This window comes from Drosophila subobscura, chromosome J (assembly GCF_008121235.1).
Source record: "Drosophila subobscura isolate 14011-0131.10 chromosome J, UCBerk_Dsub_1.0, whole genome shotgun sequence".
Lineage (NCBI taxonomy): Eukaryota > Metazoa > Arthropoda > Insecta > Diptera > Drosophilidae > Drosophila > Drosophila subobscura.
In genome coordinates this window covers 17112160-17128179 of record NC_048532.1, presented here as the reverse complement: position 1 = coordinate 17128179, position 16020 = coordinate 17112160, and the positions used below count along the sequence as shown (strand labels likewise).

At 49.3% G+C, this 16020-nt stretch overlaps 3 protein-coding genes across 7 annotated transcripts; 2 read left to right on the top strand and 1 right to left on the bottom strand.

Annotated features, from left to right (window-relative positions):
• The first annotated feature begins 333 nt into the window (after positions 1-333).
• LOC117894445 (histone acetyltransferase KAT2A) lies at positions 334-2987 on the top strand. The gene is made up of 3 exons (XM_034801530.1): positions 334-1678; positions 1733-2385; positions 2441-2987. Exons 1-3 carry the CDS (start codon positions 423-425, stop codon positions 2968-2970), a joined length of 2439 nt encoding a protein of 812 aa, XP_034657421.1. The 5' UTR covers positions 334-422; the 3' UTR covers positions 2971-2987.
• Positions 2988-4893: 1906 nt separating this feature from the next.
• On the bottom strand, positions 4894-9516 carry LOC117894448 (protein LSM14 homolog B-A). 4 transcript variants are annotated; one of them, XM_034801541.1, is made up of 7 exons: positions 8932-9515; positions 7630-8121; positions 6851-7401; positions 6552-6785; positions 6270-6496; positions 5820-6199; positions 4894-5746 (listed from the first exon to the last, which is right to left on the bottom strand). In XM_034801541.1, the coding sequence occupies exons 1-7, from the start codon at positions 9050-9052 to the stop codon at positions 5739-5741; spliced, it is 2013 nt and encodes a 670-aa protein (XP_034657432.1). In that variant the 5' UTR covers positions 9053-9515; the 3' UTR covers positions 4894-5738. The 4 variants fall into 4 exon arrangements, with proteins under 4 accessions (XP_034657432.1, XP_034657434.1, XP_034657435.1 ...); XM_034801543.1 differs by having other exon boundaries at positions 6851-7389; XM_034801544.1 differs by lacking the exon at positions 4894-5746 and having other exon boundaries at positions 5812-6199; positions 6851-7389; positions 8932-9516.
• A 268-nt stretch (positions 9517-9784) lies between these two features.
• LOC117894439 (citron rho-interacting kinase) lies at positions 9785-16011 on the top strand. 2 transcript variants are annotated; one of them, XM_034801505.1, is made up of 6 exons: positions 9785-10205; positions 10263-10507; positions 10569-10931; positions 11010-13880; positions 13945-14140; positions 14203-16011. In XM_034801505.1, exons 1-6 carry the CDS (start codon positions 9938-9940, stop codon positions 15822-15824), a joined length of 5565 nt encoding a protein of 1854 aa, XP_034657396.1. In that variant the 5' UTR covers positions 9785-9937; the 3' UTR covers positions 15825-16011. The 2 variants fall into 2 exon arrangements, with proteins under 2 accessions (XP_034657396.1, XP_034657397.1); XM_034801506.1 differs by having other exon boundaries at positions 9786-10205; positions 10569-10919.
• Positions 16012-16020: the final 9 nt, after the last annotated feature.

The window sequence follows — 16020 nt, the reverse complement described above, 5'->3', positions numbered from 1 at the left end:
ATTGATGACTCAATTTTCTACAAGATTGAACTGAAAGAACTTGAACAGCTTGATTTCATTACCGTGTAGGTAAAATGTAGAAGAATTGGTTGTGTTCGTTGACCTTCTTAGTATGAATCTCTATTTAAAAGCATACCCAAGAAACAAATTTTCTTAAAACTAGACAATCTCGTAGAAAATATTTTCATAAATTGTATAAACTTATAGTTTCAGCGCATAAAGTCCAAACTAGCTGGTAATATTAAAAAGAATATCAAAATCGAGCAATATGATTTTCTTCAGCATATTTATGGTATATTGAAAACAAATACGGTATATTGCGGTATATCCGCGGTCACACTGCTCGTAATAATTTTCACAGCTTGTGAAATAAAACATTCAATTTGCAATTTTCTGGACAAAACTAGGAGGACACAAGTGGAATGTCTGGTGGTCCCTCAGTAACGCTAAAAAGTCAACCAATTGATGGGAGCAACAGTGGGAATGCTGCGGCGCAGCAGCAGCAGCAGTCTGCGAATGGCGCAGCGTCTTCGGCGAACCAGGGCCAAGTCAGCAACAACAATGGAAGCGCTGGGGTAAGCGGTGGTGCGGGAACGCCCGCACAAGAGGGCACACGCCAGAACAGCTTGCAGCGCATCCAGCAGCGCAAGCAAAAAGTATTCAACCTGCCCGTGCCCCAGAAGCTGGCCAAGCTGTCGATGTACTCGGCCTGCCAGGCTGAAGGCTGCCGTTGCACTGGATGGAAGACCCCGCAGGAGAACAGGCATCGTGATGTGGAGTCGTCCTACTGTCCCGAGTTCAACGAGGAGTGTCGCAACTCCAGCTGCCGCCACTCGCTGCGTACGCACATCGCCCACTTGGATAATATTTCCAGCTCCAGCATGGACGAGCTGCTGGGCGCGATTATTGATATGGAAAATCTGTTCATGTCCATGCAGCGGGTGGAGGATGAGGATACCAAGAAGGTATACTTGTACCTGTTCCGCCTTTTGCGTCAGTGTGTGCTGACGCGTCAGCAAGCTGTCATTCGTGGCCCCCTGGGTGATCCCCCATTCGAGTCGCCCTGCATCACAAAGGCAGTCTTGTCGCTGGTCTTCTACAAGTACCAGCACCTTAACCCGACTGAGCTTCAAACTATGACTGAGGTGGCGAAGACGTTTCTAAACTTTCTCAACCACTACAATTTCGAGTCGCCGTCGACGCGGCGCGGCGACCTAACCCACGAGGATGCTTCCAACTATAAGATTAACTACACCCGTTGGCTCGTCTTCTGTCACGTTCCTGCCTTTTGCAATTCCCTGCGCCAGTTTGAGACCTCGCTGGTCTTTGGGCGCACCCTGCTGCGCACCGTGTTCCAGTACATGTCGCAGCAGCTGAAGAAGAAGTGCATTTCGGAGCGTGATCGCTTTCCCGAAGACAAGCGATCGATCATAACGCAAATGCCAAAGTTCCTGGAGGCGCTGCGTGCAGAGCTCATGAAGGATGACTCACCCATCTGGGATCCCAATTACCGTCCACCCAATTCATTTGTCATCCAGCAACGCAAGCGCAACCAGGAAGCGTCGGCACCACCAGCCCCTGGTGGCGGTGCAGCTGCCATTGGCGGCAATAAACGCTCAAGCGTGGGCGAACCGCTGCACAAGAGACCCAAAAAGGAAACAATCGAGCGTCCCATCAGGTTTGTTGCTTGCTTCTCTTTCTAGTAATCCCAATGCTGACCCTTTTCTGCCAGTGAGAACTTGGATGATCTTCCTACAGATGTGGTAATGCGTGCCATGAAATCGGTCTCCGAGTCGAAGACAACAAACAAGGCGGAGATTCTCTTTCCGGTAAATGTATCGCGGGATGAGAACGTCAAGGCCGAGGAGCAGAAGCGCGCCATTGAGTTCCATGTGGTGGGCAACTCCCTAACGAAGCCGGTGGATAAGCAGACGGTACTGTGGCTGCTTGGCCTGCAGCTTGTCTTTGCCTACCAGCTTCCCGAAATGCCCCGCGAGTACATCAGCCAGCTGGTGTTTGACACAAAACACAAGACCCTTGCCCTGATCAAGGAGAGTCAGCCAATTGGCGGCATTTGCTTCAGGCCATTTCCATCGCAGGGTTTCACAGAGATTGTCTTCTGCGCCGTGACCATGGCTGAGCAGGTTAAGGGCTACGGCACACATTTGATGAACCACCTGAAGGATTACAGCATTCAGCGTGGCATTAAGCATCTGCTCACATTTGCCGATTGCGATGCCATTGGTTACTTTAAGAAGCAAGGTTTCTCCAAGGACATCAAGCTGGCACGTCCCGTCTATGCGGGATATATCAAAGAATACGACAGCGCCACATTGATGCACTGCGAGCTGCATCCAACCATTGTCAATACGCAATTTATTGCGGGTAAGTAAATGGAGTTGTTTGCACTTGAATTTTACTTACTTTCTGCTCGTTTCAGTGATAAGAAATCAGAGCGAAATTCTTAAGGAGCTCATTGCGCAGCGTCACAATGAAGTGCAGAAAGTTCGAACTGGTTTAACTTGCTTCAAGGAGGGTGTACGCTCCATACCGGTCGAGTCTATACCCGGCCTCATGGAAATCGGCTGGAAGCCACAAATGCGCCCCGCACGATCGGCCCGTCCCTTGGAGGAATCATCGGATCCGGAAAAACTGGCCACATCATTCGCTTCGGTGCTGCAATCCGTGCGTCAGCATACCACGGCATGGCCCTTTTTGCGGCCAGTAACAGCTGCCGAAGTGCCCGACTACTACGACCACATCAAGTACCCGATGGACCTGAAGACCATGGGCGAACGTCTCAAGAAGGGATACTATCAAACACGTCGCCTCTTCATGGCGGACATGGCGCGCATTTTCTCAAACTGTCGCTTCTATAACTCCCCAGACACCGAGTACTATCGCTGTGCCAACTCCTTAGAGCGTTATTTTCAAACGAAATTGCGCGAACTGGGACTGTGGGACAAATGATACATGAGTGAATGAGATCAGATGATACATATATACATACATATATATATAACTATATAAACAGTATAATTCATTATTTCATCTATTTATTCTAGGTTTACCCGCAGAGAAAAAAAACATGTGAATTATTATTGTGCACAAATTATAAGCTGAGAAATGATATTATGGGCACCGTTTTTAGGACAAATCCTAGGTTGCTTGTATCATTAATTTAGTTATTGCAAATAAAAAGAAACATTTCAAACATAATCGAACTACATTTTAGACAGAAAAGCAATTAGTATCAGCTTGGAGGGATCAGATCTACTATACCATCCCAATTCAATTCGAATACGACTGCGTTCTATGGGACTTTATCTACTAGATATCCATAGCTTAGACTTGCATATATAAATGGTTCCTATATGTTCCACTAGAATCTTTATACCAATATTTCTTCGTATCTCGAATGTGTTTTCGTTTATAATTATAGTTCCATGCGCCAACTTTCATCTACCAATTATTACCAGCCTTTTTCGTAATTGCTTTTAATATTTTTGTAATTTAGCGTCCCTCAGTTTCTTCCAAGTTGTTAGCAGGTATCCACGCTACCAATATCAGCAATTACAGATCGGTTATATGGTGTGTTTTGGCTTATATTCACTTTGTTTTTCTTTACTCCACAAATAATTTGGACTTTGTTCGTGTGCTTTTTGTCTTTTTTTCATTTTTATTAATTCTCATTTAATTTCCTACATTCATTGTTTGCATGCTGTTTTATATTTAGGATTTCTTTGTTTTCGTTTGGTTTTAATAAACATTTGATCAATAATGTTATTAGCATTTATAAAATTATAGTTTATATATTTAATATTACGTGGGAGGGGGGCTTGGGCGTGGAGTTGAATTCGAGAGGTCATTGTACAAAGGCTAATGCACATCCGAGTGTTGTCTTTCGTTTATTATTATGTATTGAGTATGTTTAATGTTGATGCGCAGGCGCAGGCGCAGCGACACGTGGCAGGCAACTCGCAAAGGCATTTATGGAAAACAGATATCAGATATGGAGTGAATAAATATTTATGCACGTACGTATGAGGATGCCAAGAGTACAATGAAGAGTGTTAACTGCAGTTGCTTATTGTTGAATTCATTTATTTCTATTACAAGTTTTATCAAATGTTTTAAGTAATTTTAAGGTTCAATAAGGTAGTGTAGTCTTTACAATTTTGATGTTACTTGCGAAACGTACTAAGTATTATGTATGTTTGTATGGTATATCTGAGGGCTAACTCGTTAATTTGCATATTTAAACTGTATATATACATAATATGTAGAGCTAATCAGGGGGTGAGCATATGTGGATAGTAGGAGGAGAGATATACATAATATTAGTTACAATTACATACATAATTTTTATGAATACATTAATATTGAAATGTGTGTGGCTGTTGTGTTGTGTGTGTGTAGCTAGCCTGCCCCTCCATCACACCATTTATTCGGATACATTTTGTGTTTTTGTTTTCACCCTTCGGGGACAGGCATACCTTTTATTTCTTTATGTATCGTGATCGCAATGCAAAACATAAATTTGAATTCATTCTTTCTCGCTGCAGTAATCACAAAGGTCTTGGCTGCTACGCCCAGAACCAACCCACTACCAAAGATTGTTTTGTTGTAAGTTACATAAATTCCACTTGCACGCTTGCAACCCGAGATCCTACGTATCGTATCGTTTCTGTTTATGTTTCGACTTTTGAAATTATTGAACAAGAAATGCTGCTGCCAACATTTCGAAAATTGTGCTGTGATCTTTTGTGTTTTTTAATACAATTTACAATACGCATTGCTGATTTTTGTTTATTTTTCACTTCATCTTTAAAATGTTCTTAAATCATAGGATTAAATGCTAGGTAAAACGTTTCCAAGTCTGTCGCTGTTTTATCTGTTTTACGCCCCACAAAGAATACAGAATTACAATAAAGTTGTTTAAGGGTTTTGGTTTTGGTTTTGTTTTATGATTTATGTTTTCTCGTTTCTCTCCTTTGTATGTTTATCCAAATGTGAACTTTTGCTTTTATTTTAGCTGGGAATTCCATGGATTACGCGTATCTCTCTTTTTCCATTAATTTCATTATTTCGACTCGGAGTTTTTTTCTTCTCTTTCTTCTAATTAGTATTTTGTTTGTGTGTGTGTGTTTGTTTGCTTGTTTGTGTTTCGTTTTGCAGATCCTTTCATTACCTTAAGCCTAAATATATTTTTCACATCTATTACTAAATTATACGGAGGTGTGTGTGTGTGTGCATGCGCTTTGTTATCCTGATCCTCCTTTGATCCTCTCCTGTTGCTCCGCTTGGCTAAAATGGGGTTTAGGTTACGGGGGGGTTTACGTTACACAACCTGCCATTTACACAAAAAACCTAACAGATGGCCGGTTTGCACTTCTCTTCTCTTCCCTTCACGCCTCTTAATCGTTAATTCCAAGCATTAGATCGCGCAAAGTGCTGCAGGTGGTGCGCGCAGGACGACGTGTGAAGAGTTCTTTAACACTAAGTAAAATTATACAATATATATTTATGCCGTTAGATCCGTATCTCGATATTCCTGATAATAAGAGCCTGTGTGTTTTTGTGTGTGTCATCGATCGGTCGGTCGCTTGATTGGGGTTTTGCTTTCAAATAGTTTTTGCTTGTTTTTGTTTGTAGCCTTTTCAATGAGTAGGATAGTTGCTGCTTTCGTTTTTCGTATTTAAAGTGGACGACGCCCACTGCTCTTGCGATTTGCGACATTATTGTGCTGCGGAAAAAAGGGAGAAATTCATATTTTCCAATTGTTTCTAGCAGATGCCTTATTAGATTCTATCACTTACAGACTGCCGCCACTTGTTGCTTTTGCTCTGGCATGAGGGACGCTGCTGACTTCGTCGCTGCGGCTGTTGCAGTGGCATCCACATTGTTGGCACCAGCGCCTCCTGCTGCTGCTGCTGCTGCATTGTTGGCTGCCTTGATCGCTGCGGCTGCACTCACATTGCCATTGGGAATGGGATTGAGCTGCTGCTGCTGCTGGCCCCGGTTGCCGTTGTTGTTTCGATTGTTGCTGCGGTTCCGGTAGTTGCCGCCACCACCCATGCGATAGTTGTTCCTATTATAGCCGGGCGCACCGCCATAGCCAGAGTTCATGCCGCTACCAGCACCAGCACCTCCGCCCATACCATTGTTATTGTTGTAGTAATGGTTGCGTCCGCGATAGCTATAGATTTCACCAAGAAAGAAGTGCAGTGAGCAACCTGCACAAATGTCGCCGTTGTGCTGGCACTTACCTGCCGCGACGTGTGGATCCAACGCCAAATGTCTCCGTATTCAATTTGCGCTCCTGGCGCCAATCATTCTTCTTGCCCTTGCGATCCTGTGCAGCCTCGCAAGAGATGTTATCAAAGAATGACTTGGTCTTGTCGTAGCCCACATGAACATCCTCATCCTCGGGCTCATGCTCACCAGCGCCGGTCTCATTGCCAGAATCATCCTTCTTATCGGTCTCACCATTCAACTAAAGCGAAAATTAATGAATAAGAGTTACAAGAGAAGCGCAGCAGCCTTCCTACCTGTGGTTCAGTGGTGGGAGCAACAGTTGTTGCTGTTGCTGCCGCTGCTGCTGTTGCTGTTGGATCTGTGGCGGCTGTTGCCGACTTGTTGGCTGCCTCATCGGCCACCTTGAGCTTGGCCAGCTGTGTGCGCAGCTCTTCGAATTTATTGTTGGCCTGCTCGAAATCAAAGTCACCCTCAAACTTGATCTTGTTGCGAGGCTTGTTCTGGTTGGCCGAATTCGGACGATAACCCTAAACAAGCGGAAATGTTATTCTCTATGCTGTTTGGGGAGGGGTGAGGACAGCTATATCCATACCTGATTGGGTCGCATTGGACCTCGGGAGCCCATGCCGCGATTGCGAGACATATTGTTCATGTTGTTGGCGTTCTGTGGACCGCCGCGATGCATATTCCAAGCGTTTTGGCCACCATTCCCGTTACCTCCTGCACCGCCAGCACCACCGCCGCCGCCTCCACGCTGTTGCTGCTGCATGCCGTTACCGCCCCCGCGGTTGCGTTGATTGTTATTGTAATTGTTGCTGTAGTTGTTGTCCATTTGCCTGCCAGAATCGCGACGATCCCGCTGCTGGTGGTAAAAGTCGTTGCTGTTTCGCTGCTGCTGTTGCTGCTGGGGCTGCATATTGTTGGGTCCACCACGCTGCTGCTGCTGGGACTGCTGCTGCTGTTGCTGATGGTTCTGACGCTTATGACCAGCATCGCGCGCCATACCATCCCGCATACCCTGGGCGACGCTCTGCTGCTGCTGATGCAACTGCTGCTGCTGGGTCAGCTCCGCCGTTGGGCTGACAATCAGGCTGATAGGCGTCGTCGATCGTGAGGCGCCGGCAAGCATGTCTAAAACGGAAACTTCACATATAGACGACCAAGACGAGAACATGTGCAGGCAGTGTGTATTAGTTGAAGTGTAAATATTACAGAAGAACCGCTTAAAGATATTCAGCATCTGAATTCCCCATTTATCCTTAAAAATCAATTTATCTTGAGCTGAGGGCAGGTGGTATATATGTTGATGCGTTATTTTACCAGAAATGGAAGCTCAAAAGGAATTTCTATCATTGAAAACTTATCACTTACTTGATTGCTTCTGCTGCTGCTGGGGCTTTGGCTGCTGCTGTTGTTGATTGCCGCCGATGTGCATGAAGGGTCCTCCGCCTGGTGCTCCAGCACCGGGCGCCAAAGAGCCGCCACCAGAGTTGCCAACCATTCCTAGGTTGGGAGCACCCAGGTTGCCGAATGGATTGCCGTTGCCATAGCTGCCGCCTTGGCCACCGGGAGCTGGACCCCCGCTGGATCCACCCATGGACGGGGCGCCATGTTGCTGCTGCTGCTGTTGAGGCGGTGCGTTCATGGAATTCGGCATGGGAAAGTGCTGAGGCATGACTTGGGGTGGGCCATTCTGCAGCTGGGCTTGCATAATCGCCGGATCATTGTGGTGCGGCAGCGTATGATTGTTGACGACGCGAATATCCTTAATGTCCGAGCCGCGGAAGAGAATGTAGTCGTAGATCTGCGACTGCGGCGCTATCTGGAACTGTGTGTCCCGATCCTCTGTGCCAAAGGATCGCACTAAGCAAAAGAGAAAGTATGCATACATAAATGAAAGTCCCAACTTGGTTTAAGGTTAAAGTTAAACCTCATTATTTCCTATTTAACCTCAACAAGAGGAGAGCATAAAAACGCATGCTATGACATTGTATGCGTGTGTATGCTTTCGTGTTCTGCTTTATCCCAGTGCAGTGAGTGCAGTGTCACTGACATTAATAACGGGAGCTGCGGGAGTCCCGTTAACTGGCGCCAAAAAGTTGGGCGAAGGAATGGAAACATACAGGCACACATGCATGCATGCATACATATGTGTATGTACATGTACACATTGAAATTGTTTTTGCAAACAAAGTTCGGTTCGCCACAAAGAGCTTGCATATGGATTTATGCGTGTGTATGTGCAAGCTCGCTCTCATGTAAAATGCAAAAGCAACACTGTACAACAACAGGCGAGACGAAAAGAGGCCAAACAGCCGTTTCGTTTCGTTTCTCTGTGCAGGCGACAGCATCTGAGCGCCAGGCCAGTAAAGTGCTGCCGCCAACATGACAAACAAAAAGCATAAGTGAGAGCGCGCCAGCGAGAGAGAGAGTCCAGAGCCGCCTACAACACTCTCTGAGTGACGGTAAGGGCAGGAAATTACTGTAAAAACTAACAAAAACCATACATAACGAAAAAAGTGAGAAAAAGAAAGAGGAACTCGAAAGAAACCATTTTCTTTTCGCTCCTCGCCCACTACTTTTGAAAGAACCGTTTTTTGCAAACGATTTCAGCGCAGATTATGGCCATTATAAGAAAAAAATTATGGAATGTGAGATTGGTGCACTACTTACCACTGGAGAGAGCTATGGTGCACTCCTGCGGATCCACCGTGTACAAGCGGCCCTCATACCTGATGTCCGCCTTCGAAATCAGGCTGATTTTCGAGCCCAACTCCGGCAATCCCCCACTCATTTTGCTCAACTTTAGTCACCGACACTCGCGTTCCGAAATGATCAAAATAAGACTCCAAACTTTCCGAGAAAATAATAAAGCTGTGTGTATATATAAATGTTTGCCAACAGCGCGCGTATCTATATTTCCACGAATATCGGGCAAAAGCAAACAATTATAGCGAGCGCGACGGCAACGATTTCTCGACGTTTTCAACCTTTCCTGCTCCCACTGCCTTCGACGTTGGCAAGCACGCAATTACTTTCCAGTTCCAGCGCTGATTTTGCGGCTTAAAACTGTCTATCCACAATTGCAATACGTGCCTGCGTTGGTGCACTATTGTGCCTGATTATTTTCAAATGTCTCTGGTGCAGCACACACGGTTGTAGATGTTCAAATTTGCAATTTTCTATGCAGAAAATCTTTTCACCTTCCGTCTGCAAAAACCTACCCGTCGAAAGTGGAAAGAAGTCGGGCGAGCTGCAGAACTCGTATGCAATGGCCAGTGTTGCAAAATGCAGCGGTTGCGATGCCAGCGAGTTGATATATATTTCAATTAGCGGTTCTTGTGCAATTAATTTAATTTATCAACAACTAAACAATAAGTAAATGCCAGTGCTGATTATTTTGCGTTGAGATTTTAATACATATCCTGCCTGCCATTTGCCAGGCCCACTATCGATAGTTCTCCACCTCTAATTTGCCTATCGGTTTCAAAGCACCACTGCGTGCGGCTGTGCAGCTCTGTGTTTGGCTTCCCTCGGCGCTACAGCATTTTTGCATTCAAAACTCGTCACTTTCAAACTGTGCAAATGGAATGCTAACAAACCTGAGTGTAATTTGTCGTATTTATGTGAAAATATATCAGTTAGTTAGTGTACATTCGGTAAAGTCTCTTGTGTCAATATGCCCCCGCAACGCGATCCCATTAGCGTGCGGACGACGCGCCTAAATAATTTAATACTTGGCAAAGGAGTCGGCGTCACTCCGAAGCCAGCGGGCTCGAGCGGCAATGCCCGACGCAGTGTTGTGCCCGTGAGCACCACAAGTGCAGCTGTTGCCGAGGCGGTTTCCCGCGAGGGCCTGCTCGATGCCTTCTGCTTGCTCTACAATGAATGCGACAAGGATGCGCTGAAGAAGCGCGATCGCAACATTTCCGAGTTTGTTAATAAATGTAAGTAAATGCTCGGTGTGTGTGTGCAGGCTGTTCCCTTACCTCTCCTCCTCTTAGTCCGCCCCATTGTCGAGGAGACACGCAAGCTGCGCGTCAATGCGGATGACTTCACCATCAAGGCGCTTATTGGTCAGGGCTATTTCGGCAATGTTCATCTGGTGGTGGAGCGTCAGACGTCCGACATCTATGCCATGAAGAAGATCAAAAAGTCTGTGGTGACCACCTCCCAGGTGAAGGAGGAGCGCGACATCATGTCCGCGCGCAGCTCCGAGTGGCTGATAAATCTGCAGTATGCCTTTCAGGTGAGTTTTTGGCTTGGCTTTCACTCGAACCATTGCTTGATGGAGTTTGCTTTACCCGCAGGACAATGATAATTTGTATCTGATTATGGAGTACATGCCTGGTGGCGATCTGCTCAGCCTGATGTCTCGCCATGGACCCTTTGACGAGGATCTGGCACGCTTCTACCTGGCGGAGCTGACGCTCGCGCTGCACACGCTACACGAAATGGGCTATGTGCATCGCGATATTAAGCCGGAAAACATATTGATCGATCGCTTTGGGCACATTAAGCTGGCGGATTTCGGCAATGCGGCTGCCCTGGACCGCGACGGGCATGTGCTGAGCCTCTCGCCCGTGGGCACGCCGGACTACATTGCCCCGGAGCTGCTGCAGACCATCTCCACTTATAAACTATCCAAGTCGATGCATGATGTGAGTGCGGCTGTATGTTCGCAGACCTGAAGTGCCACTTCAGTGGGTTTGTCCGAAGATATTTACGCTTTAAATTGATCTTCCCCTCAGGTTAGCTGCGATTACTGGTCCATGGGCATCATTGGCTATGAGCTGCTGTGCGAAACGACGCCGTTCCACGAGGACAATGTGCACGAAACCTACTCCAAGATACTCTCGCACTGCGAGGAGAGCCAGCTGAAGGAGCTGATCAGCTTTCCCAGCGAGCTGAAGGTCTCCAAGAACTACCGGGGTCTGATAGAGTCGTTGGTCACGAACCCCTCGAAGCGGTTGTCCTACGAACGCATCAGAAAGCATCCCTTCTTCGATGACATTCAGTGGAATTGCATGCGCTCGCAGGTGCCGCCGATCATCCCCACCATCAAGTCGGACGATGATACGTCCAACTTTGAGGATGGCACGCGGCACAAGTCGCGCAGGGATGTGCTGGGCAAAAAGTCGCTCACGACGAACATGAAATCGCACGATTTCAGTGGCAAAGATTTGCCCTTCCTGGGCTACAGCTTTGTGCACATGGACAAGCCGCCGTGTGGCGACTCTGGGGATGAGGCGCGTGCCAATAAGTTGCAGGATAAACTCAAGGACTTGCAGCAGCGGCTCAAGTCGCGTGAGACGGAAATCTCCATGCTGAAGCAGGATTTGCTGCGTGCGCAGCAGTCGCTGAAGAAAACGGACAGCAAGTCGCAGGTGGTGCTGGATGCTAAGATGGAAATCCAGAAGCTGCAGCAAATAATCAAAGACAAAACCATGGAGCTGGCCAGCTGCAAGACGCAGATCAAGACACTCCAGAGTTCGGCCAAAGTGGATGAGGAAATGTGGTCCAAGAAGGAGTCCACCATCACGGATCTGCTGCGGCTGAATCGCCAGAAGTACGAGGAGGCAAAGATCTGCTCCGAGCAGCGCTACGAGAAGCAGCTGGCGGAGAAAAAGCAGGAGCTCGCCTCCACGCTGCAGAAAATGGACGCCCGCGAGCTGGAGTTTGTGGCGAAGAGCGATGAGTGCAAGCATCTGGCAGCCAAGCTGCAGAACTACAAGGACATGTTGAAGCAGCTCAAGGAGCAGTCCATCAAGGCCGATGCCGGGCATGAGCAGCAAAAGAGCCAAATGGCCGAGACGTACGAGCAGAAGCTGTCGGAGCTGCGCAAAAAGATACGCGAGTCGCAGGACTCGCATCGCCGCTTGACACTGGAGATGCAGGGCATTCGCACGGAGCTGGATGAATCGATTAGCTCGGGCAAGTCCACGCAGGAGGCCAAGCATGCCACGGAGCGCAACATTGAGGATATACTGAGGCGCCTCAATCACGAGATTGCCTCCAACAATGAGCTGCACGCGGAGAAGTCCAAGCTGGAGTCGAAGCTGAGACTCAGAGAGAACGAAACGCAGGAGGCTCGAGCGGAATGCCAGCGCCTGGAACGTGAGCTGCAGCTGGCCGAATGCCGCTGCCACATGGCTGAATCTTCGCTGGCTTCCAACGCTTCGCCTTACAACACGGCTCCCGGTTCGCTCACCGAACTAAATGCCATCGAGGACCAGCTGCGTGCCGACTTGGTGGCAGCCAAGGAGAGCGAAAACCTGCAGAAGGTGCGCGCCGATCAGCTGCAAGCGCTGGTCACCAAACTGGAGCACATGCTGGAGCGTTTCAATGAGCAGAATCAGACCCTCTCTCCCACCAAATCGCAGGGCAACAGCTCAGTAGGCGACATGCTGGAACGTCAGAATGAGAAACTCGAAGACAAGCTGGAGGCCGTGCGCGAGCAGATGATTGTGGAGCGTCAGGCAGCGCGGGCAGCCAATCTCTCGCTGTGGAAGGTGGAAAAGCAACTGGAGGAAGCACTCTCCGAGAAGAAACTCTTGGCGCGACGCATGGAACTGACCGAGGAGCGCATTAAGAAGGCGCAAAATGGGCAAGAGGAAACACAGCGCCAGCTCAAGTCCTCGCAGGAGGAAACGCGCCAGCGGGAGTCGCGCATTGAGGAGCTGAAGCAGGAGCTGGCAGCGTCGAAGCGGGATGTCATGAAGGAGCATCGGCTGTGGGAGAAGGCCGAGCAGGAGCGCATGAAGTGCAAGTCCGAGATAATCGAGCATCTGGCCAACGTCCACAAGCTCGAGCAGCAGGAGACGGGCCTGCGCCAGAAGCTGCAGCAGGTGCAGCTGCGCTACGACGGCCTCATCCTGGAGCACAAGAGCCTGCAGCGGCAGCTGCAAGAGGAGCGAGAAAACAGCACGACGGCCAGTGACTCCAGCCACAGCCTGCAGCGTGAGCTCAAGGCCATGACGGAGAACTTCCAGCGGCTGAAGTACGCCTGCAGCGTGACGGACAACCAGCTGACCGAGGTGGAGACCATGCTGAAGACCGAGCAGGAGCGCAACAAGTCGCAGCAGAAGCAGCTGGATGCCTGCCATGTGAAGCTGCGGGAGCGCAACGATCAGCTCACGAAACTGCGCCAAGAGCTGTCCAGCATTGAGGCTGACAAGCGGCTGGCCGAGCAGCGTGCCCAAGTGCTCGCCTCGGAGTTGGAGGAGCTGCGACAGAACCTCACGGAGCAGCACAAGAAGTTGATCGCGCAACAGAGCCAACTGGTGGAGCAGACAAATGTTCTGTTTGCCACACAAGAGCGGCTGGAGATTCTGGATGGCCAGAACTCGAATTATCTGACACAGAGCGCGGACTGCGAGCGGGAGTTGCTCAGCCTGAAGGAGGAGAATGCGCGCATCCTCAGCGAGCTGTTCCACAAGAAGGAGGAAGTGCGCAGCCTGCAGGCGGAGATAGCAGAGCTGCAGACAGCTCAAGCGGAGCTGCACACGGAAATCGATGAGCTGCAGGACACGATGGCCGAGAAGGAGCAATTTTATGTGCAGCGTGACATCAAGGCGCTGGCAACGCTGGCGCAGCACAAGAAGCTGATTGATTACCTGCAGGTGGGTGCCCAGCTTCTCCCTCTAAAGATCTTTCGCTCATCTATTTTCCCCTTTAAATTCCCAGCTCAAAGTGGAAGATTTGTCGGCCAAAAAGAAGAAAACCCTGGCGGACAAGCTGTTTGGCACGAGTCATGGCAACAAGGAGAACATCTCCTCCAATGATGTGGAATCTTCCATTCTCTATCGAGCGCTGCGCGAGGAACTGCGCCGCGAACAGAAGAACTCGGCCATGCTGAAGGAGCAATTGGAGCAGCTTAATGGTGGGTTTTACAGGCTCTCCGCTGCATTTATTTCTATAATCATTTATCTGTTGCTGTTCCAGGCACCGCCACACTTCGCTCGCCACTCAAATCATCCGGGGAACAGGCCAAACAGCGGCCTGTCAGCATTGCCGTCACACCACGCTCCCCACGCAAGCAAGTGTCGTCGTTGAAGCGCACCAAAAGTCAGATAGAGATCAGCACCACGGCGGAGAAGAAGAAGGAAACGAACAGCCAGCAGACTGGGCAGCAGCAGTCGCATCACCGCTTCGAGCTGGCGCTGCAGGAATCAAAGACAGGCTCACCGGACTGCGTCGTGTGCAAGCTGAGCATTATCGCCGGTTCGCCCTATTGGCGCTGCAAGGAGTGCAAGGATGCGGCACATCGCAAGTGCCGCACGAACGTGCAAGGCGACTGTGGAGCCGCAAAGCCCAGTGCACCGTCCGAGGCTGATGCTGTCAGTGTGGCGGCCTCCGTGACCAGCAGCGGCCTCGAGAGCGTGGATAGCTGCAGCTCCAACAACGTGGCCAGCGGGGAGTACTTCGGCACGCTCGTGTACAGCTCGGATGCCCAAGTGGATGAGGAGCACGGCAGGAATCTCGAGGTAAACTGCGCATTCGAGGTGGCCGAGCAGCAACTGCTGCTGCTGGGCTGCAGCACTGGACTGTATGCCTACCACGTGGACACGCAGCGCTTGCTGCACATTTCGGGCATCGAGTCTGTCAGTTGCATGTCCATCTGCAAGCGACTGGCCAAGGCCATTATGGTGGGCACCGTCGCGGAGAAGCTCTACCAGTGCGACTATCGGCAGCTGGAGTCGCGCTGCCAGAGCTCCAGTGCGTGCCACAGGCCCGTGCTCGAGACCTCAGCCATTGAGCTGCCGTCTGCCAACCGCACGGCCGATGAGAAGTGGAAGCTGGTGATGATTTCCAACGAGGCGGAGAATGCCCTGGACTCTGTGGCCATAGCAGCCACCACCACGCGCATTGTCATCCTGAAGTACGACCACAAGTTGCACAAATTCAATCCCGTGCGCGCACTCGACACCGCCACGCCCGTGACCTCGATCTTCTTTACGCGCCACTCGGCCATCGTGACCTCGGACATGTTCTACGAGATCGATCTGGACAATTATGCGGCCGAGGAGTTTGTCGATCTGTCGGACAAGTCCATGCAGAACACCGCCAAGTGCCAGCCCCTCATGGCTGTGCGGATTTCGAGGCAGGAGTACCTTCTGTGCTTTGCCGAGTGCGGTGTGTTTGTGGACGAGTTTGGCTGCCGCTCGCGCCCCTACGACTTGAGTTGGGTCTACGCGCCCACGGGCTTTGTGTACCGCGAACCGTTTCTCTTTATTTCCCACTATCAGTGCGTGCAGATAATGCGTCTCCATCGTTCATTCAGCAAGGAAGTGGCCGACACCGCCGTGAACTCTGACAGCTCCGATTCGCCGGACTTACAGCGTGTCTACTTGCCGCACTACATGTCCACGTTGCTGGCAAACAGCGGCGATGTCAATCTTTATGCTCTGGCTCTCGACCAGAAGCCGTGTGCCACTGGCCAAAGGATCTACCACTTGGATACTATGCAGGCATTCAAGCACAAGCTGAATGTGTCCTTGGAGACAATTTCGTCGGTGGCCACATCCGTGACTTTGGGTTCGGCAATGACAATGGATAGCATATGAGAGAATATGCATAACAGTTAGGTCCAATTATTTATCTAGAAAGAGAAGAGAAAAGAGAAGAGAAGATGGCCTCACACACACACAGAAATACATAACTGTAATTTTAAATAAGAATCGTAATCGTTCCACGCTTTTGGATATTTTAATGGTAACCAACACTTGCCCTTAATTTAATTTTAAATATTTGTAACAACTT

Excerpts from the sequence above, each read along its gene's own strand:
- LOC117894445 (XM_034801530.1), top strand. The coding sequence starts at position 423 with ATGTCTGGTGGTCCCTCAGTAACGCTAAAAAGTCAACCAATTGATGGG. Across the intron at positions 1,679-1,732 it reads ACAATCGAGCGTCCCATCAG|TGAGAACTTGGATGATCTTC; the intron begins GTTTGTTGCTTG and ends CTTTTCTGCCAG. Across the intron at positions 2,386-2,440 it reads CAATACGCAATTTATTGCGG|TGATAAGAAATCAGAGCGAA; the intron begins GTAAGTAAATGG and ends TGCTCGTTTCAG.
- LOC117894448 (XM_034801541.1), bottom strand. The coding sequence starts at position 9,052 with ATGAGTGGGGGATTGCCGGAGTTGGGCTCGAAAATCAGCCTGATTTCG. Across the intron at positions 8,122-8,931 it reads CACCATAGCTCTCTCCAGTG|TGCGATCCTTTGGCACAGAG; the intron begins GTAAGTAGTGCA and ends TCTTTTGCTTAG. Across the intron at positions 6,497-6,551 it reads CTCCCACCACTGAACCACAG|TTGAATGGTGAGACCGATAA; the intron begins GTAGGAAGGCTG and ends TTTTCGCTTTAG.
- LOC117894439 (XM_034801505.1), top strand. The coding sequence starts at position 9,938 with ATGCCCCCGCAACGCGATCCCATTAGCGTGCGGACGACGCGCCTAAAT. Across the intron at positions 10,206-10,262 it reads TTCCGAGTTTGTTAATAAAT|TCCGCCCCATTGTCGAGGAG; the intron begins GTAAGTAAATGC and ends TCCTCCTCTTAG. Across the intron at positions 10,932-11,009 it reads TGCATGATGTGAGTGCGGCT|GTTAGCTGCGATTACTGGTC; the intron begins GTATGTTCGCAG and ends TCTTCCCCTCAG.